At 36.9% G+C, this 22,086-nt stretch overlaps 2 protein-coding genes across 3 annotated transcripts in view; one reads left to right on the forward strand and one right to left on the reverse strand.

The window, feature by feature from the left end:
* On the forward strand, nucleotides 1-17,388 carry pkd2 (polycystic kidney disease 2). Of its 2 annotated transcripts, none has more exons than XM_082163367.1 (14): nucleotides 1-852; nucleotides 2,652-2,765; nucleotides 4,405-4,538; nucleotides 4,635-4,885; nucleotides 4,972-5,196; nucleotides 6,004-6,232; nucleotides 6,338-6,508; nucleotides 6,598-6,779; nucleotides 7,098-7,218; nucleotides 7,958-8,178; nucleotides 8,258-8,375; nucleotides 10,805-10,965; nucleotides 11,058-11,205; nucleotides 15,497-17,388. In XM_082163367.1, exons 1-14 carry the CDS (start codon nucleotides 444-446, stop codon nucleotides 15,722-15,724), a joined length of 2,712 nt encoding a protein of 903 aa, XP_082019493.1. In that variant the 5' UTR covers nucleotides 1-443; the 3' UTR covers nucleotides 15,725-17,388. The 2 variants fall into 2 exon arrangements, with proteins under 2 accessions (XP_082019493.1, XP_082019492.1); XM_082163366.1 differs by having other exon boundaries at nucleotides 2-852; nucleotides 10,802-10,965.
* The window catches only part of abcg2d (ATP binding cassette subfamily G member 2 (JR blood group)), a 14,583-nt gene continuing 9,244 nt past the window's right edge, over nucleotides 16,748-22,086 (reverse strand). The window contains exons 11-16 of the mRNA XM_082163371.1: nucleotides 21,865-21,954; nucleotides 21,162-21,286; nucleotides 20,847-21,001; nucleotides 20,679-20,768; nucleotides 20,500-20,585; nucleotides 16,748-18,488 (exon numbers count right to left, since the gene is read on the reverse strand). Coding sequence (XP_082019497.1) covers nucleotides 18,341-18,488; nucleotides 20,500-20,585; nucleotides 20,679-20,768; nucleotides 20,847-21,001; nucleotides 21,162-21,286; nucleotides 21,865-21,954 — 694 coding nt within the window. The 3' untranslated portion in view covers nucleotides 16,748-18,340. The remainder of the gene's footprint in view (nucleotides 18,489-20,499; nucleotides 20,586-20,678; nucleotides 20,769-20,846; nucleotides 21,002-21,161; nucleotides 21,287-21,864; nucleotides 21,955-22,086) is intronic.

Here is a 22,086-nt window from a genome sequence, read left to right on the forward strand (position 1 = left end):
AGTGTGTAACTGGATTCCTCTAGTCTGGGAACAACTGGGAACAAAGATGGCTGAGTGTGGACTGGAAAACTGCTTTCCCCCACTCTCACAAAATCTGGACTGAAGCCACTCAAAATTATTTCAGAGTGAAACATGCAAGTAAACTATTACTATTTTACAAAGCGTCCGTTCTTTCAGACAAAAACCTTTGTTGTTGTATGAAGTTTTCAGTCGAATTTTCTTACGTAACTTATTTCTGTTGCATACCATCGTAATAGTGAATTTAGAGTTTTTAAAAAGCTTAAACAATAACTCGTCAATAACTTCGACTTGAAGAACTTTAAATCCGAGATTTTCTGAATACGAGTTCGTGGCGTCCCGTTGCGTTCATAACCAGCGTCGCAATCATCCAGAGTTACTGAAATGAAGACGTTTGTTTATATTCGGTTACTGTAAATGACACAATGAGCTCCAGTCGCGTCCGTCCTCAAGCACCGCATACCCAGGCGGCATCTCCCGCAACATCCCCGCGTCATGAAGGGATCGAGATGGAAAAAATGCATCATGAAGAACTTGAAGTGGGCCTCGGAGTGCCCGATGAGACCCCTTCTCCACCCGCCTCCAGCTCCAGACAGGCGTGGAGCCGGGATAACCCAGGCTTCGAACCGGAGGAGGGGATGATGGAAGCGGACTGGCCTCCGGCGAGCCCGGGTCGGAGGTCCGTGTCCACGGCGTCCAGCAGAAGCAGCAGCAGCAGCGGCAGACCCGGGAGCTTCTCCGGCATCAGTGCGCGGATCAACAGAGGACTGTATCCAACTCCACCAGCACAAGAACACCGCAGCTGTGGGAAGAGGATACTCGAGAAAATGAGAGGTGAAACTTTAGCTTGAACTTACTTATACGTTGCAATATAATGAAAATATAATAAAACTTAAGTCACACTTTAGTTTAGGGTCCAGTTCTCACTATTATCTAACTATTCACTTCGACTTTTGCCTCAGTAAACTCTTAATTACTGCTATTAAATACCTAGAACGGTAGTAGTTAAGTTTAGGTTAGATTAATGGATGTAGAATATGGTCATGCAGAATAAGGCATTAATATGTGCTTTATAAACAGCAAATATCCTAGTAATATGCGTGCTTGCTAATAAACAACTAGTAAATAGTGAGAATTGAACCCTAAACTAAAGTGTTACCAAATATTCTAATAGCCTTAACTTACTGGGCTGGGTCATACTTTTTTATAAAGTTCATAAATGGGCCAAAATAATGTCTCAAGTAAAATCTAAATATGACAAGGTGCCTGTAAGGACCGGGGTTTGTTAATGTGCAGTATTTGTAATTTGCTAACTTTATATATAATATTTTTACATAAATGAGTCCCTTTTATTAAGCAAGGGTGCATTGAATTGATAAAACGTGACAGTAACATTTATAATGTAATTTATTTGATTTTATTTTATTCCTAAAAATGTTGTTCCTTTCAACTTTCTATTCAGGGTATCATGGTTGGAAGTATCACAACTGTTTTCAACATTGATAATAATAAGAAATGTTTCTTGAGCATCAAATCAGTATATTAGGATGATTTCTGAAGGATCATGTGACTGAAGACTGGAGTAATAATGCTGAAATAATAATTATATTTGATAAAAAATAATAATTGTTATAATATTTCACAGTATTATTGATGGAATAAAAGGAGACTTGGTGAGCAAAAAAAAAAAAAAAGAAAAAAAAGAAAAAAAAAGAAAAGACAAGACAAGAAAAAACATTCAAATTCAAAGTAGTACATACTATACTACATTTTCAAAAAGTACCTCATTATAAGTCAAGGGTAAAAATCATTAAAAAAAGAAAGAAATAGCTAAAACAAATAATTGAAAATAATTAAGAAAGAAAATAAGTGAGAATTCACTACCTTGACTGGAATATGCTCAATTTGCACTGCCGACTGTTTATTTACAGTACCGACTGTTTACATATACATTTGCAATACCGTACTTTAACTGTAATATGCAATTACTTTCCACTGCACTTTCACTCGGATAGCTTCTGTCCAAACTTTATTTGCACTACTTTAAATCCATTGTTATACTGCTCATTTTAGCCTAACTTATACATATATCTATTTGTAAAATTCTGTTTATAGTAATAGCCATCTGTATATTATGCTCACATTCTGTTTATAGTAACAGCCATCTGTATATATATTCATAGTACATATCAATCTGTAAAATTCTGTTTATAGTAACAGTCATCTGTATATTATATTCAGTACATATCTATCTGTAAAAATTCTGTTTATAGTAATAGCCATCTGTATATTATATTCAGTACATATCTAGCTGTAAATTCTGTTCACAGTAATAGTTATCTGTATATTATATTCATAGGACAAATCTATCTGTAAATTTTTGTTTATAATAGTATTCAACTCTATATTTATTCAGTACATATCCATGTTCTGCACTTATGGAACCACTGTATATCCTGCACTTGCTGCTATTGCACTTCTGGTTAGACCTAAACTGCATTTCGTTGCCTTGTACCCGTACTTGTGTAATGACAATAAAGTTGAATCTAATCTAATCTAATCTAATTAACTTGGTAAAGGTATTTGTGCATTGATGGAAAATTGATATTTCTTCATTTCATTCTCTATTTCAGTGCTGTGGGACACTCGTCTTTTGGGCGAGAGCAACAGTAACAGAGAGATGTATCTGAAAACCGTCCTACGAGAAATGATCACCTACATCCTCTTTCTGGTCACCCTCTGCATATGTAGGTTGAATTCTGGACAGTTTCATGCTTAAATATGTCAATACACACCTTGTTACATTAATGCTTATAATGTTTATAATGCTTATAATGCTTTTACATTGCCTTTTCTTATATGCTAGAGTAACAGGCCTTGGAAATATTTCTCAGATGAAGAGTCAGTTTAATCGAGCATAAAAGTTAATGATACTTAAAAAGTATAAAGATTTATTTTCTTTTGAACGGAACAAAATGAATTGCCATTTAGCATAGAGAATCAGATGTCATAATGGAAAAATATTTCTAAAATTGTCCGTTTCCCTGGTCTGCTCCAGCTTTGGCAGTCTTTCCTTCTGGAATAACAGGCACTTTAATTCCTCAAAATGACCACAGCAGCAATTCCCCTTTTGACTATGTATAGTCAGCTCAAATGCATTTACATTTTACGTGTATCACGGTGTCCCTTTAGGGGCTCCATTGTTTTAAAGATTACGTTTAAAGGTGAAGTATGTAAGATTTTTTAAGTCAATATAAATTCTCTTAACCCAGTGTATTGTTCATTGACTACTATGAGTATGCCTTTCATGGGTTTATCTCCCCCAAAAGCCAATCTCTTTCCAGATCCATCAATCTCTTTCCAGATCTGTCAATCACTTTTCAGATCCATCAATCTCTTTCCAGATCCATCAGTCTCTTTCCAGATCTGTCAATCTCTTTCCAGATCCATCAATCTCTTTCCAGATCCATCAATCTCTTTCCAGATCTGTCAATCTCTTTCCAGATCCATCAATCTCTTTCCAGATCCATCAATCTCTTTCCAGATCCATCAATCTCTTTCCAGATCTGTCAATCTCTTTTCAGATCCGTCAATCTCTTTCCAGATCTGTCAATCTCTTTCCAGATCCATCAATCTCTTTCCAGATCCATCAATCTCTTTCCAGATCTGTCAATCTCTTTCCAGATCCATCAATCTCTTTCCAGATCCATCAATCTCTTTCCAGATCCGTCAATCTCTTTCCAGATCCATCAATCTCTTTCCAGATCCATCAATCTCTTTCCAGATCTGTCAATCTCTTCCATCAATCTCTTTCCAGATCTGTCAATCTCTTTTCAGATCCACCAATCTCTTTCCAGATCCATCAATCTCTTTCCAGATCTGTCAATCTCTTTCCAGATCCATCAATCTCTTTCCAGATCCATCAATCTCTTTCCAGATCCGTCAATCTCTTTTCAGATCCATCAATCTCTTTCCAGATCTGTCAATCTCTTTCCAGATACGTCAATCTCTTTCCAGATCCATCAATCTCTTTTCAGATCCATCAATCTCTTTCCAGATCCATCAATCTCTTTCCAGATCTGTCAATCTCTTTCCAGATCCATCAATCTCTTTCCAGATCTGTCAATCTCTTTCCAGATCCATCAATCTCTTTCCAGATCTGTCAATCTCTTTTCAGATCCATCAATCTCTTTCCAGATCCGTCAATCTCTTTCCAGATCCATCAATCTCTTTCCAGATCTGTCAATCTCTTTCCAGATACGTCAATCTCTTTCCAGATCCGTCAATCTCTTTCCAGCTCAACTTGCTGTAGCAGGAAGAGGACATGGAAAAATAAATTCACCTTCAAATAAACACACTATCGATATGTCTTTATATTTGTTTTAGTAACCTACGGAATGGTGAGCACCAACATGTACTACTACACCAAAGTCATGTCCCAACTTTTTGTGGATACACCGCTGACCAGTGGAGAACCAACGACCTTCAAGACTCTTTCTACCATGGAAGACTTCTGGAAAGTAATTATTCCTCTGACTTTAATGCTCTTTTATAGAAACAGAAATGCAGATTAGTTCCAACTGCATCACAGACCTTAATGAAAACATTATCTGTAGTTCACAGAAGGCCCTTTTCTTAATGGCATGTACTGGGAGGTCTGGTACAACAACAAGAGCCTCCCAGAAAACCAGAGTCTGATCTACTACGAGAACCTCCTGTTGGGCGTCCCACGTCTCCGGCAACTCAAAGTGCGCAATGAGTCCTGTTCTGTCCACGAAGACCTGCGGGATGAGGTTTACGACTGCTACAATGTCTATTCTCCTGCCAATGAGGACAAGGCACCATTCGGACCGAAGAATGGCACAGCGTATGTAAAAATACACAAATAGCTCATTTTGAATATTTTTTTGATCTTTGGTCTTGAACAGGTTTCTCATGCTGTTTATCTGTCAGGTGGAGGTACTCAGAGGAGAGCAGTCTGGGTGAGAGCGGCTACTGGGGTCAGGTGTCGACTTATGACGGTGGAGGTTACTACCAGGACCTTTCACGCACTCGAGAGAAGTCAGCCAATCAGCTGCAAGAGTTAAAAAACAACCTCTGGTTGGACCGTGGCACTAGAGCTGTGTTCCTGGACTTCTCCGTCTACAATGGCAACGTTAACCTGTTTTGTATTGTCAGGTAATGGACTGAAGCTGTGTTGTAAGTGCATGGGATTTAACGCTCATTTTGTTTTATTCTAATTTTTGCTATTTATTTTTCCCAAACCAGTAACATACTGTACATACTCTATTTAAACTATTAAGTTTTTTGTTAACTTGTACTTTATAAAAAAAAAAAAAGAGGAAATTTTGAAAATCATCTATTGACTCATTTGCCTACCGACTTGTGATTGGTCTTCTAGCATGCATCTACTTAACTTATATATACAATTTAAATGACTATTTATTTAAAAAAAAAATTTAAATAGTTATTTTATAATAAAATATTGCATAGGCCTATATATTAATAAAATATAGCAAATACATTTTACTTAATAAAATAATGTTTTTTATCTAAATGAAAAACTCAATTTAAATAGTAATTTTATGCATTAAAATATTGCATATATATTAATAAAATATGACAAATATGTTTTATTTAAGAAAATATAACATAGCTTTAGCATTCTTGCTCTACATTTAACTTGTAGACTCCATTTAAACTATAAAAAAAAAATTTAAGATTAAAGTTTAGCATTCGCAATGGTGTGATTTGCTTACTTAACTGTCTTCTGTCTTGCATGTTTTTAAACATTTAATCTAAATGACTTGAAGAATTTGTTCATAAGACTCGTTTTTGGTAAATTGTGGCCTCAAACTACTTTATTCAGTTTAATCCTGGTCATGGTTTAACTAAAATGAGGAAACAAATTAATAAACCGTGGTAATGAACTCAATATACATACCACCTTGCCTCAAAGATCTGTCACCTGCTACTTTACTGTAGGTTGCTAGCAGAGTTTCCAGCCACAGGGGGCGCCGTGACCTCCTGGCAGTTCCAGACGGTACGTCTAATCCGCTACGTGTCCAGCTGGGACTACTTTGTGGCCATGTGTGAAGTGGCCTTCTGCCTCTTTGTGCTGTATTACCTGGTGGAAGAAGTTCTAGAGATCCGCCTGCATCGTTTGCGTTACTTCAAGAGCCTGTGGAACTGCTTGGATGTTCTCATTGTTACAGTAGGCCACATATTTTAGTCGCTGAATATGTATATCTTACTCTAGCAAGTGTATTTTGTGCTTTTGAGTATGAAACTGTGGTTATCTTCTTCATCACCATCACAGCTCAGTGTTCCAGCCATCATTATGAACATCTGTAGAACATCAGCGGTCAGTCACAGACTTCACTTCCTGCTGGAGAACCACAGCACGTACCCCAACTTTGAGCCGCTCGCTCGCCTTCAGGTTCACTTCAACAACCTGGCTGCTGTCATTGTCTTCCTCTCATGGGTGAAGGTGAGGTTTCACCTCAACATTTCTTGTGCCGAAACGATTTTTTAGTGTTATTGTTTCCTCAAAATACAACCATCTTGATTCTCCCACAGCTTTTTAAGTTTATTAATTTCAACAAGACCATGAATCAGCTGTCCACCACCATGTCACGCTGCGCCAAAGACCTGATGGGCTTCGCCATCATGTTTTTCATCGTGTTCCTGGCCTACGCGCAGCTGGCGTATTTAGTTTTTGGAACTCAAGTCAACGACTTCAGCACCTTTCAGGCCTGCATGTGAGTTTTGGATGCATCTAAATAACCTATACTCAGAATATATTATTATATAAAACAATAAAATGCAATAATTCACAAAAACATGTCAGCTATTTAGAAAAATGTCATACACGTTTAGCTAAAGTTGGCATGAAATGAAAATTCACACTATTTTCTAAATGCATGTTATAGATCTTATTGTGTGTATATATATATATAATTTAAAAACTAATATTCATTTAATAATAAATGTATTTGTTTAGGTTTACTTTTTTTTTTTTAAATAGATTGTGATACATTATGAATATTGTTAATGTTGGTGGTTTCTGTTGTTCACAGTTTCACGCAGTTCCGGATCATTCTGGGTGATTTTGACTTCTCGGAAATCGAGGAGGCCGACAGCGTGTTGGGACCCATTTACTTTACCACCTTCGTGTTCTTCATCTTCATGATTTTGCTGGTAAACACAGCCAGAGGAACTTGACATAAATGACATGAAATACACCTTGAATTAAAATAGGATTCAAATCATTTAAATAAGTCTCGTCTTGATGTCCTTTGCCGGTCCAATTCCCCTCTCTCCTCTCACATGATTGAAGGTTTAAAGCGATAGTTCACACAAAAATGAAAATGTTGTCATCACTTTTGTCAACACAATACAAAATGTTTTAAAGAATGTTGTTAATCAAACAGTTGATGATACCCATTGACTTCCATAGTAGGAAAAAAATACAGTGTGGTTTCCAACATTCTTTAAAATATCTTCTTCTGTGTTCAACAGAACAAAGAAACTCATACAGGTTTGGAACAACATGAGAGTGAGTAAATTATGACAGAATATTTATTTTGGGGTGAACTATCCCTTTAAGGCCCCAATATACTCAGTGAAGTTCTTTTTCTTTCTTCGTTGTTCTTTGTATCAAACTCCCGAGAATAACTCCAAACAAACTTTGTTTTGAAACAAACCTGATTTTGTCGGAAATGACATCACACCAGTTCGTTCTTCAATTTCGCTTGAACTATATCGAGGCCTTTACATTTTATAAGCTTTTGCTTTCCCTGGAAATCAAACCCATGACCTTGACATTTCAAGTCCCATGCTCTACTGTTTGAGCTAAAAGAAATAGCTTGAAAATAAAATAAATCAAATATATAAAAGGAATGCTTATGTTTGACTGGTGCATTTTGCTTTGTTTCAGAATATGTTCTTAGCCATCATCAATGACACGTACTCTGAGGTGAAAGCTGACATGGCCCAGCAGAGGTCAGAGATGGAGATCACAGACCTTATCAAGAAGGGCTATAACAGGGCAATGGTAAAACTCAAGCTGAAGAAGACTTCCATCAATGACATCCCAGACAGCTTACACCAGGCTACTGGCAAACTCAGCTTCGATGAGCTCCGGCAAGACCTCAGAGGGTGAGAAACATTAATCTACACTAAATTATACAAATGCAAGATGGACAATGCGAATTGTTTTATGTGTGTTTGTACACAGAAAGGGCCATTCAGATGCTGAGATTGAAGCCATTTTTGCCAAGTACGACCTTGACGGAGATCAGGAACTGACCGAACACGAGCACCAGCAGATGAGAGATGACCTGGAGAAAGAGAGAGTGAGTGAAAAACTAATGCTGAAGGATGTTGCACAATTAGTTTTGTTTTTGTAACATCACTTCATTTAAGGGTGTGTTCACACTTGGCATGTTTGGTTGGATTAAAACGAACCCTGGTGCGATTGCTCTGTTAGTGCGGTTCATTTGAATAAGTGTGATCGCTGCCATCTGAACCCTGGCGCATCAAACAAGCAGAGCGAGACGCTGAAAAGATGAGTCTCAATTAGTGCTGGGCGGTGTACGGGTTCATACCGAATTCCGGTGTTTATTTTTTTATGATATAAATTTTTTAAATACTGCAATACCGGTGTATGTCGCTTTAATAACGATCGGAACGCTGCGCGTTTTCACTGTTGCACTGGTGATGCACGTGTTACTAAGTGTGACTTTGAAGATGGATAGGGTAAACTATAATTGATAGCTGTCAAATTATATTACAGTGTTTCCCATACATTGGTTCACAATATCAACACAGCCTTTTGGAAAATCTATTTGTGGTTGGCATTGACATCGTTGAATAAACATGAGCACTGCACGTTTCAAAATCAAAACGCGGCGCGGGTGTTTTTATATGAATGTATCTGAAGTGAACTGACGGTCTTTAGAAAAGTTTCGATTCAATTACGATTGAATCTTTCTTTATCTTTCAGCGTTTATGAGCGTTGCTGCTTTGTGTACAGCCGTTACCGGGGAAACCGCTATTTCTGCCGCTCCTAAAGCGCCTCCTGCTGGCACCTCTTGTAAACAGCCTTGCAAACCTGTATAAATACCTGATAAATACTAGTGTGGATTTTTTTTCTACAATATTCACTCATGACAGTAAAATAGGGCATTCTAAGTCAATCTACTGCAGTATTTCCTCTCTCACTCAGTGAAAAATGGGTTTTACACCCAGTCGTTGCTTAAAAAAAAAAAAAACGTCATATACCGTGAAACCGGTGTAATTTAGAAAAATACCGTGATGTGGATTTTTGGTCATAACGCCCAGCACTAGTCTCAATCTGCCTCCAAACCAACTCTGGTGCGGTTCAAATGAAATATGAACGCAACACGGACCAAAGACATGTAAACGAACCAAGAACGGGACATGATGTCACAAGATGTGACTCTAAAAAGGACAGAATGCTCCTGCACACCTGTTTTTTCTCGTCATAGTCGCAATGTGTCGCCCATCACAGTTCGTTACAGGCCTCAGAACCGCGTCTCCTCGCAGTAGATCTGTGTTTGTGTGTGTGACGGAGGGATTCCTGCCGCTGTTTTAACTCCTTTACACATTTTATAAGCTCTTCACTTGTTCTCAGCTGGCCAAAATATCTACGCACATACAACGAGTGCGTTTATCCCAGCACACAGCATTGTTTTGAATGTTCGGTAAGTTCTGTCACGAAATATACATAATAAAAGCCGACCAATCAGGTTGTGAATGCATCCCTATGCCTTTAGGTTTGTTTCATTTTTTTTTTTTTTTGGACCAAACGAACTGAACTACTAGTTTGAACACACCCTAAATGGACTAAAGAAAACAATTTATAATTATGCATGACCTTGGCGTTGTTAGTGCCATGCTCTACTGTTTGAGCCACAGAAATCCTTTTTTTTTTTTTATAACATTTTATACAAAGAACCAAATCATTAAGGGTGTGTTCACACTTGTAGTTTGGTCCGCTTGGTCTGGACCAAAGAGAGAGAAAAAGCATTTATTACTGGTCCGTTTAGCGTTCACATTGGCATTTCAACACCGAATCTAAAGATACCGAACCTAAAGGCATAGGGAGATGTTCACAACCTGATTGGTCACCTTTTATTACGTATATATCATGATGGAACTTACCGAACATCAAAAACAATGCTGTGTTCTGGGATAAATGCGCTCACTGTATGTGCGTAGATACATATGATGGCATTTTGACCAGCTGAGAACTTCTGAAGAGCTTATAAAATGTGTAAAGGAGTCAAAACAGCGTCAGGAATCCCTCCGTCACACACACACACACACACACACAGATCTGCTGTGAGGAGACGCAGTTCTGACGCCTATACCGAACTGTGATGAGCAACATCGCGACTATGACGAGAAAAAAACAGGTATTCTTGAGCATTCTGTCCTTTTTAAAGTCTCATCTTTTTACATCATGTCCCGTTTTTGGTTCATTTACATGTCTTTGGTCCGTGTTGCGTTCATATTTCAGTTAAACCTCACCAGAGTTGGTTTGGAAGCGGACAGAGACTCATCTTTTCAGCGTTTTCGGTCCGCTTGTTTGATGCGCCAGGGTTCAGATGGCAGCGTTCACACTTCAGTGATTCAAATGAACCGCACTAACAGAGCAATCGCATCTGAGTTTGTTTTAATCCAACCAAACACGCCAAGTGTGAACACACTAAACGACACTGGAGCAGATGTTTAGTATCTGTTGAACACTCGCCAGGAGGACTTGGATCTGGAGCACAGTTCGCTGCCCAGGCCAGTGAGTGGGCGGAGCTTCTCTCGTAGCCATGACGACTCCGAGGAGGACGATGATGAGGACAGTGGACACAGCTCTCGTCGCCGTGGCAGCAGCTCAGGAGGCGTGTCATACGAGGAGTTCCAAGTGTAAACATCACCTGTCACTGGTATTACGCTTTCACAATATCCAATGTTTGACCTCTAATTAAAAGTATTTTGTGCTTGGTGTGGCCCATCAGGCTTGTGCGTCGAGTGGACCGCATGGAGCACTCAATCGGCAGCATCGTGTCAAAGATTGACGCCGTTATCGTGAAGTTAGAGGCCATGGAGAGAGCCAAGATGAAGAGGAGAGATGTGCTTGGACGGATTCTGGATGGAGTCATGGAGGTGATGATAAAAATGGTTTAAAACCTTTCAAAAATGTTTGCACATTAGTATTATAACATTAAAGGTGCAGTCTGTAAGAAGGACAGCTAGTGGTGGAAATAGGTACTGCAGTCCAAATTCAAAATATCAGAGATCGTTGTTTCCCCCGCTCCCGCTCCCGCCCCCTCCTCCGCACACTCGATGCTCACACGGGTTGCCAGATTGAGGATGCACATTACATAGATGCACCTTTGACACTGCGATAGCATTATGATAAAATCTACCAATGGTTTTGCTGTGTCTGAAAACCTAGTGAAAACCACACACAAGTATAAAACATATATATTTAATAAACAGTGCATTTTTTATATTTATTATAATAAATAATAATAATAAATAAATATAAATAATAATAACAAATAAATATATATATATATATATATATACCGTAAATCCTCTAATATTGGCCTGTATTCCATTAGCGGCCGGGTCTCTAACATTGGCCGGTCTCGCTGTCGGCGGAGGTAAATAAAGGCCGGTCTCTAATAGTGGCCGGGGCTATTATTAGAACCAACGTTTTACTGGGCAGGCCACAACATTATGCTTGTGATAGTAACATTTTATTAACAATTTATTCTCTTAATGTATATATTCTAATAATTAGGGCTGTAACAATATGCAATATGAATCCGAAATCACTACACTCAGACCTATGAACCTGTGTCGCGGTGTGAGAAGGCAGAATCGCGACACACCCCTTTTTTGAAGTTAACATTATACAATACGTAGACCTACACCACAAAACTAGTTGAGGATAAATTTAATATTGGCCAATTCCAGCGTTATAAACGGGACATTTGCAGTAAAAACTTGAAATATAAATTCTCAGAAAATGCATTTAATACATATTGAAAAATATCAGTCTACACATGCATTTTATATTTAATATGAGGGAAATAGCCTAGGCTACACATGCGTTACAGGACACAAAAAATCTTTAACTTTTAGGCAGCAAAATATTTTTTAGTAATTCTGTGAATTACACTGCGCAAACCAAAAGTAATACTAACCGGATGAAGAAGGGTTGGCTCTCCACAGAGCACAAAATATTAATTTTAATTTATTTTTCGTGTTTCCATTTATGAGGAAAAAACAATGTTACGGACGTGAGCGCACTGAAAGTGGCACTAAAAGACAGCTTTAAAACTTTCACAGACACCTCAAACAGAAAGCACAAAGCCTTTTTTTAAAGTGAATTTCGTTTTGTATTAATTGTATCTTAATTTTAATCAACGTTTCATCAACCAATTGCCAGGCTTTAATAAATAAGAAGTAAATATAGTAGAAAATAGATAATCACGACACGGAGGCGCCAGCGTGTGAACTGAAGCGCGTCTCATAAATTAACCGAAACTCAGCGTATTCAAGGGCGTAGGTTTGGCCTCAGCTTTGGTGGGGACATCCCCCTCCCCCTCCCCTGGAATGAGTTTTCTATATGTAATTAAATAATGAACAAATGAATAAAATACACACGTATCATAGTATGCATTCAACACAACAAATCCATTATTATTATCTATTATTATTATTATTATCCATGATTACAGTATTCCATTAATACTAAAATTGTATCTACTATTCTATATCAAATTCTATTGATATATTCTATTCTTAAATATTAAATTCTTAGGCTACACTCACTCACAAATACATTACATAAATAGAATGTAGAAACGAAAAATGTCTCAGATCCACTGTTTATGTTGACTGCAAGATTCTAAGTTAAGGTCAGCTAATTAACATTCAGTGACTTGCTAACGTAGCATTCTATCATGATAGCATGACTTCTATGAGTCTATCAGTGCTGCACAGCCTAATCAATACTCTTAACCTTAGTTGAAAGATTGCTGCTGCTAGGTTTAACTGTAACAACATGGTAACACATACTATCACCAATCAATACTATTTTCCACAGTAGAATCTGCATTTGAAAGCCTGGTCAGTCACTACTACTGCTAGTTTATTTGTGTGGCTAGTTATTTTGCCTACTTACACTCTGCTTTATGAAAAAGCTTCGTATGTCCCCTTTCTTCTTCTTGGGTGGCATAGCTGATCTATCTACAAAGTACAAAAAGTGGCAAAAAACGGAATATTAAAATGTTTTACTCTGGCCTTTGTATGTGGCAGAGAGACAGCCCTGGTAACTTACCGTCGGCGTCGTCGACGCGCGCGCGCACACACACACACACACACACACACACACACACACACACCACCCGCTCGCTGCCAGTGCAAGCACAAAAGTAGTCCCGGCCCGCGCGTGTAGCCTGTCAGATACACCGCCGCCAATCAAATTACGGCGTTTCTTGTACTGTCGTTGTTTTGGCCTTTGGAATCGATCCAAATAGCAGCGCAAAGATCCAAATAGCAGTTCAAAGGAGCTTGCTAAATATTGGTGGGGACAAATTTGTCATCTCAAAATATTGATTGGGACTAGTACCTAGCGTCCCCCCCTAAACCTACGCCCATGAGCGTATATATGGCAAGCCTCACAGACCTGATAAATATATCTTTAGACAGCTTTAAATGTGTACTTTTAAACAGAACAATTCAATCCGTATGAAATGCGCATTTCTCTCTGGCGCGTTCACTACTGCGAAGATCACGAGTCAGCATCGTCTTCATCAACTTCATCTTTGCAGCCGACACAGAAAACGCTTGTTTATTAATAAACAATTGAAATGTCTCCTTGCTATATTTTACATATTCATTACTTTTGCCGGTTCTTTGTGACAGCTTAAGTGCTTTATTGGCAGCGCCACCATGAATGCGTCAGCACTGAAAACATGGAGATTTTTTTTCAATCCCTGTTTTGGCAGGGGGAAAAACTGATCAGAAAATGTAACGAAAATGTAACGAAGCGTTGTAGAAATGTAGTGGAGTAGAAAGTATAATAATTGCTGCAAAAAGTAACGAAGTAAAAGTCAAAAGTATGCACTATTGATTCTACTTAAGTAAAGTACAGATACGTGAAAAATTTGCTTTAAGTAAAGTAACGAAGTATTTGTACTTCATTACATTCCACCACTGGTCACCGGTAGGCTAACGTTGTTTACCATTTATTTTCAATAAATGAACCTAGTATTTTATAGGTTCAAATAGACAAAAAATCTCGTTTTTATTCATTCTACCGGTAGTCCGTTTTGCTCAAATAGAAATAAAGGCCTGTCTCTAATTCTGGCCTCCTTCCAATAAAGGCCTGGGACGCAATGCGCTTGAGTAAAATAAAGGCCCGGGCCTATATTAGAGGATTTACGGTATATATATATATTATATATTACACACTACTGGTCAAAAGTTTGGAATAATTATGATTTTGTAATGTTTTTGAAAGAAGTAAAACAGTGAGAACAGTGTGAAATAGAAATAGTATTACAATTTAAGATAACCATTTTCTTCAGTGTCACATGATCCTTCAGAAATCATTCTAATATGTTGATTTGCTGCTCAATTATTATTGTTGCTCAAATATTAATAATGTTTCTTATAATTAATGTAGAAAACAGTTTTTGCTGCAATTTCTTTTGTGGAAATCGTGATACATTTTTTCAGGATTATTTCATGAATTGAAAGTAAAATTAACAGCATGTTTTTGAAATATAAATCTGTCTTTACTGTCCATTTTGATCGATTGAATACGTCCCTGCTAATCAAAAGTATTAATAAAAATAAAAAAATAAAAAAACTGGAATTCAGAAAATTCAACTCTACCACCACAGGAATAAATTACATTTTAAAATATATTACAACAGAAAAAATATATTTTTAATTGTAATTATAGTTCACAATATTAGTTTTTACTGTACTTTTGATCAAATAAATGCATTAAAAAAAACGAATTATTCCATACTTTAATTATTAAATTACTTAATAGCTAAAAAAATATTTAGAAACTATTTCTTATACTTTTCAACATCATTAAGTACTAAATATAACTACTAATACATTATAATATATGTGTGATGTTGGGCAGCACTTTTTGCTTTTAAACAAATTATTTGTTGCTGAAAACTTGTTAGGACATGGAGACAACTTTTTTATCTGGAGCGTGCTCATGACTCCCAAAAATGCCTTTGGGCTGGTCCACACAGAACACGCTTTTTTCAAAAGTTTTTTTGAAAACGCGCTAGACTCGCTTTTTTCAAAGCAAAAACGCATTTTGTGTGAATGGCCCCTTTGTCATTTTTTTTGTCAATTGGATCGGTGCAAATAATTTTTGTGTACATTCTGACACATAAACTTGTGCCCTCAGGACGAAAGAATGGGGCGAGATCCAGAGCTGCACCGAGAGCAAATGGGCCGGCTGGTGAGAGACGAACTGGAGCGCTGGGAGTCTGATGACACGATGTCACAGGTGAGCCACCATCAGGGCACTCCCATCATCCCATCCGCTCAGCTCCGCCCACGCAGTTCCCGCTCACCCTCCTCGCTGTCCAATGAGGGCCCGGATGGTGCGGCCAGTGCTGCCGCCCACATTTGAAGGGGTTTGGTTGTAAAAAAAACATTCCTACAGATCATGAATTTCATTGTTTCACAATTTGGTGCAGTGCACTGGGCAAAATCTACTTAAAAAGTATTAAAGCCACAGCTGTTAAATAGTCCTGCACAAAGCTATTTATTTGTGTTTCTTTATATTAAAGTTAATTGGGGCTTTACAGTGCTTTATAATGCAAAAAAATAAGATAAATTTGAAGTTCTAAAACACAGTTTCACTATTACTTATTGAAAAGAGATTTTTGTGGATGTTCTAATAAAGCAAATTCGATTTTAAGGTCAGTCAGTGGCAGCTTAGCTTTAGTTTACTCATATTAACATGTATTAATATGTATTTGGAATTGTATGTGCATTTTGCTTTCCCGTATTTTCAGGCAATCCTAGCTATAATTATACCATCTACCCAAAAAGTCCTTGAACCATTTTCATAACATTAGAAACCACATCCATGAAAGTAGCAAGTATCAAATGATAAAACGTTCATAATACAATATATTAGTGGATATTAGTGGATTGTGTTCAAGACACTAGTGGGGCACCTAGAAGTCATTGTAGAAATGGCTCAGAAAAACATAAGTATATTGTAAATCACATTTTTTTTGTACTGTATCCTGCTATGATTGAATGCGCTGCTTACAAATAAATGCAGTATATACTTAGTTATTCATTAAGCTTTCACTAACCTACAGTATTTAAGTCCAGTTTCAACAGTAATGAAGAAGCTAGTTGGAAAGCTTACAATGATGAATGTAATGAAGGAAATAATGTTCAGCAAGGACCAATATCATTCCATAATCAGAAGAAATGTGTGAAAATAGCCATTCATAAACACAAAAATGTGTGAAAAGTAAACATTCACATTTTTCAAAAAATGAAGGTGGTCACCACATGGCTTTATACAGTATATATCAACTCTGGTGCAATTTCACTCAAGTTTAAGGTTTGCTTTGCATATTTTATAGTTCTTGATTTAATACAAGTGTGGCATGTTCTGTTAATCATTTATACATTTATTTTTAATAATTATGAAACTTAAATCATTTTGATACTTTTTGTAATTTGAAACAAACTTCGATTTTGGAGTGCATCTGATTTCATGGGAAACCCATGCGTATTTGTCTTAAGATAGGATTTACAAAGCTTTTCCTAAAGGTATAAAGTATATAGTTTCTGCACAACTAGCAGTTTTCAAACACGTTGTATGAATATACAGCCAAATTTGTTATGTTGGGGCCTAGTTGGGCTGCTCAAGCTATTCACCGTTTGGTGCCGCTAGAGAAGCAGAAATTACACACTTCTCCTTTAAGCCTAATAAAAACATCAGAGATCTCAAAGCTGCAGTCCGTAACTTTTGGCGCTCTAGCGGATAATAAACAGAACTGTATGCGTCTTGTGGATGAACAGATCAGAATATAAACACACTTATTATAGTTTGGAAAATGGATTCATGATGTACTCGCTCATTATTATAAATTTTGAACACACAAAAAAAAGATACGGACTGCAGCTTTAATGAAATGTTTTTTTTGTTTTTTTTTTCATTTTTCAGTTTGTGCAATAACCTCTAACTATGGTACTCTCAGATTTTTACATATACATTATTTACAGTTCAATACGACAGTCACTTGAAATAAAAACCATTGAAACTCATCATGTGCTCATTATTTGTTCACGAAGCATGTGTAGCTTGATCCCAGTCATAATGCCCTCGACTGTAAGACCTGTACAATAAAGGGATATTGTGTAGTTGTCAATGAAAGAGTTTGCTAGCTTTCGTCTGTGGTTTTAGCGCTTCAGTAATCTCACTGATGTCTGCTTGCGGTGGATTACAACTCATTAAAACCAATTATTATGAAGGAGCGAGCCGTACCAGGCCTGTGCACAACCCTAGTCCTGTTTGTAACATAGGGGTTCAAATTATTCATTATTCAAAGGATGTGGGGGGGGGGGGATATGACAAAATATTTAAGTTTAAGTTGATTAGCGCGAATCATTAAACTAAGTATAGGTTTACAAAAGATTCTCATTAAGATCTCTTACTAATTTTACTATAATAATAATAATGATGATGTTTAGATTTATTACAGGCCATTTTACTATAACAATAATGGCACAGCGAAACGATATTGTTGGAAATGGAATCATGTTTTTTTTCCAGCTGATAAACTATAAAAAACACTGACAGCCAATCAGAATCCATCCTGCTTTTAAGAGCTTTAGCATTTAAAGTGGCAGGCTACAAATCTGAAGTGCATGCTTATCATAAACTGAACGATATCATGCATTGGTGTGGACGCTAATATAGTTATCGTTCTTGGTGTGAGATGTCTGATACGAAAGAAAGAAAGAAGGGGACACGTTGATCAGACAGGAAAAATATATCCATTACAATTGTTCATAGTAAAACCAGTCATGTGTATTTGGGAGAGTAAATAGGGCCAGTTTTGATCTCATGTTGCCTATCAAACCCTGATGACCTTTACGATCTTGAACTTGGGATGAAATCAGCATTGAAAGAATCACATCTACGTACATCCTTACTGTAAAAAAGGATGAAATGATATTATACGATAAAGCTGACATTTAACACAAATCAGAACATTTATGAGAACTTATGAATGAATCTGAGCTTGATGTAAGCGATGATGAGAAAGAGCAAAGTCATGACTGTAAGTGCGACGTGGTTCTGCCATAAACCCCAGGATGAGTAATCGATTCCCTGGAACGTCAGGTGCTGTTCTCCTGTGCAGCTGTAAAATATAATGCACAGAATATGTAGTTTAACATTACAAAAAAATCTGATACACATATACACTACCATTCAAAAGTTGGGAATATTTTTTTATTTTTTTAATGTTTTTGATAAAAGTCTTTTATATTTACCAAGGCTGCAATTATTTGACCAGTAAAAACAGTAATATTGTGAAATATTATTACAATTTTAAATAACTGTTTTCTATTGTAATATATATTAAAATGTAATTTATTCCTGTGATGTAAAGCTGAATTTTCAGTGTCACATGATCCTTCAGAAATCTAATATGCTGATTTGATGGTCAAGAAACATTTCTGATTATTAGCAATGTTGAAAAGAGTTGTGCTGCTTAATATTTTTGTGGAAACCATGATATTTTTTTTTACTGAATAGAAAGTAAAAAAAAATACAATTAAATTAACATTATAAATGTCTAATTAGCCTTTCGCCGAGCCCCGCCCCCCTTAGTTACTGTTGCTACGTGCGACAAACAAATCGTCAAACACGACCAGCGCGACAGATTGCCAATGCCATGACGGGTCACGGGAAGAGGTATACCCGTGCGTGTCAGTGACCTTTTTTGGAGCAATACCTCCACGATATCCTCCCGATCGAGGCAAAAGTGGTTACAGTACTGTGTGGAGGGATATAATCAAAATATAAAAATACGCAATGAACGAGACACGACTACTATCGAGGCTTACCGGTCTCAAGCGAAATCTGAGAAACCCCATGACAATCGCAAAAAAAATCTAATATCCACGCAATCGACATAAACACACTTGCAGACGGCATCTTGGAAGTTTGTGATCAACCAGCATCCCCACTTCCCCAGGCATCGTAGACCTCTTCTTCTGTCTTGATTTTCTCCGATTTGTTGCAGACAATCGCAGTTATCTGAGCTGTTAGCTATATTTTGCTCATTTTTATTAGCAAATTAGATTTTAATTTTTTTGTTCCAGTTCAGCCCTGCTAACGTTATGTGCTTTGTTCTTGGGGAAGGGAAAAAACTAACGTTAGGGTTGCCAAATAAATGTCCCGTATTTTGGGCATAATTTATTTGTCATAATTAATAATGCATAATTTATATCTCCCTTGTCCTGTTTTTTTTACTGCAAAGCTGATCTAACCACTGACTGATACAGCAGCAGTGCTGATCACGACACCTGCTATCATCCTATCAATAATAATAATAATATAATATATTATGATATAATATATCATTATTTAGGGACAAATCATTGTTTGATTTACCGCTCCGAGTGGGACTTTCAATGTCAGCATTTTGATTTCGGCAAAATCAGTTTAGGCGAATGCAAACAACGTTTGCGACCTAAGTTACCTGAGGGAATTATACGCTGATTTACTGCTCAATAAAAAAATTTTTTTTAAATTTATTTAAAAACATTTTTTTTCAGGATTCTTTGATGAAGTTTTCTGAAATAGAAAGCTTTTCTAACGTTATAAATGTCTATACTGTCACTTTTAATCAATTGAACGCATCCTTGCCTATTACTTTTCTTAATTTCTTAAAAAATTTTACTGACCCCAAATTACTTTAACGGTTCTTTGTGGCAAGCTTTATGCGTGCGGCTATATTACGTAAACACTCATTATCCTGTATTTAAGTAATTCAATTAATATAAAGGGGCGATTTGTCCACTAATGGCTTAAATGAATAACTAAAATGTTTTTTTGTCGGAGGCAGCCCTTATTCCACATATTTACAAACGCCGTGGGCGCACCGCTTCACCATCTTGCTTGGTGAATGTTTGTCGGACCTGCTCACATGGTAACGGTTGCTATGATGTGTGATTGGACAATGGCCGTTTTGGGGGAGGGGCCGGCGAGAGGTCAATTCAGGAACCTATTTGCATTTACTTGCGGTTTAGCATTTAACAATATTGTTTTATATAAGATAAACTGGCACAATATACTCAATTCTACACCTGTAGAGACTAATTACCACACATATCAAAATATATATAAGATATATTTGTACATACATGATGCTGTCTGTTGCAGGGCCGCTCATCACAGCAGAGACATTTCCACAAAAATTCAGCCCCAAAAACTCATTTATCTCCAATGCCTGTTCAAATGATTAGACCAACCATCATAAAAATATCAGCACCTCAACAGCAAATCTTTCGGTCGCTCAGATGTAGAGAGTGAAAGTTCATACCTCAAGCCCATAGCGAGGGATGCTGAGATACTTCAACCAGGACAGCCAGCCCATGATGCTCTTCAGGTTAACCAGCAGACCAGAGAAGATCTGGACACACATTCAGTTACAGAAAAAAGAACAGGCCTTCTCTGCAGTTAAAGCACTTGTTCTGCAATACGTACTTACCATCATGAAGATGAAGCTGATGGTCATGAAGATGTTGGCCACCGCCACCACTGATTGGTCGGCTGAGATGGCCATGGCCATGGCCGCCGCCGTACAAGCCACCAGAATCACTGTCAGCATGAAGATGAAGAACGCTGGCGCTGTGGGTTTTAGCCCTGCAAAACAAAGACATTTTCAACATGTTAAAACAATTTGATGCTGTATGATTTTCCCTAATTTGTAGGCTAAATGTAGATACTGTGGGCTATACGTTTACAGAAAACACTAAGCAATCGTCTGCTGGATCTTTAGGGTTTAAATGTATACTATGTTTACCGATCATGAAGTAAATAACGCAGGTGAAGAGTATGGTAGGGATTGTGCGCTGAGTGATGATGTCAGACAGGATCTTAGACAGGAAGTAGACGGACACTCTGTAATATCCACTTGTGTATTCATGACTGCAAAAAGAGAAACACAACATGCTACTTTACAGAGCGGAGGAGTCACAGAAGACGCACCTGAGCCTGCATATACACCACATAAAGCTGCATTTACACGGAATGAGCACAGAGGTTCAGTACAGAAATAATGTTCATTATAAAAAATACAATTGGAAAATACATAATAATAATTTTTAATGATACTTTTTAAAATATATATTTTTCATTTTTTTATTATATTTTAATTATCATAAAATACATAAATTACAATATAAATGATTAATAATAAATATAGAAAACTGAAATGATGAATGAAGTCTTAAAATATATACTTAAAATATTAATTTAATGATTCTTTTTTTCTAATTATATTATTTTAATTGTCATAAAATAAATGACAATAATACTAATATAAAATAATTAATAATACATATAGAAACATGAAAACAATGTATCAAATCTTAAAACATAACTTATAAATATAAATGTTTAATTATGTTTTTATCATTTTTTAAATTATATTATTTTAATTATCATGAAATAAATAAATGACAATTATAATATAAAATAGTTGACAAAACGGCTGAAGTACATACATAAACAGTTTGCGCTCCGCGATGAAGAGCTCGGCTGCGGAGAGTGTGCTGAAACACTGATTCGTTGTGATGAAGAACAAAACACCGAACCTGAAAAGGAAATTGTGACATTTGCATGGAGCTACAAAAAACTAAATAAAGTGAGTACATGTATTTTACTCAGTGGAAAGCTGCGTGCCTTTTCTATTTTTATAAACTTAGTACTTTATGATTCATTTTAAC

This window comes from Leuciscus leuciscus, assembly GCF_965113295.1.
Source record: "Leuciscus leuciscus genome assembly, chromosome: 3".
NCBI lineage: Eukaryota > Metazoa > Chordata > Actinopteri > Cypriniformes > Leuciscidae > Leuciscus > Leuciscus leuciscus.

What these genes read in the sequence shown, in the direction of transcription:
- pkd2 (XM_082163366.1), top strand. Translation starts at nt 444, where the DNA reads ATGAGCTCCAGTCGCGTCCGTCCTCAAGCACCGCATACCCAGGCGGCA. An exon ending in TCTTCCTCTCATGGGTGAAG is followed by an intron (nt 6,509 to 6,597) that starts GTGAGGTTTCAC and finishes ATTCTCCCACAG; the next exon opens with CTTTTTAAGTTTATTAATTT. An exon ending in TCATACGAGGAGTTCCAAGT is followed by an intron (nt 10,966 to 11,057) that starts GTAAACATCACC and finishes GTGGCCCATCAG; the next exon opens with GCTTGTGCGTCGAGTGGACC.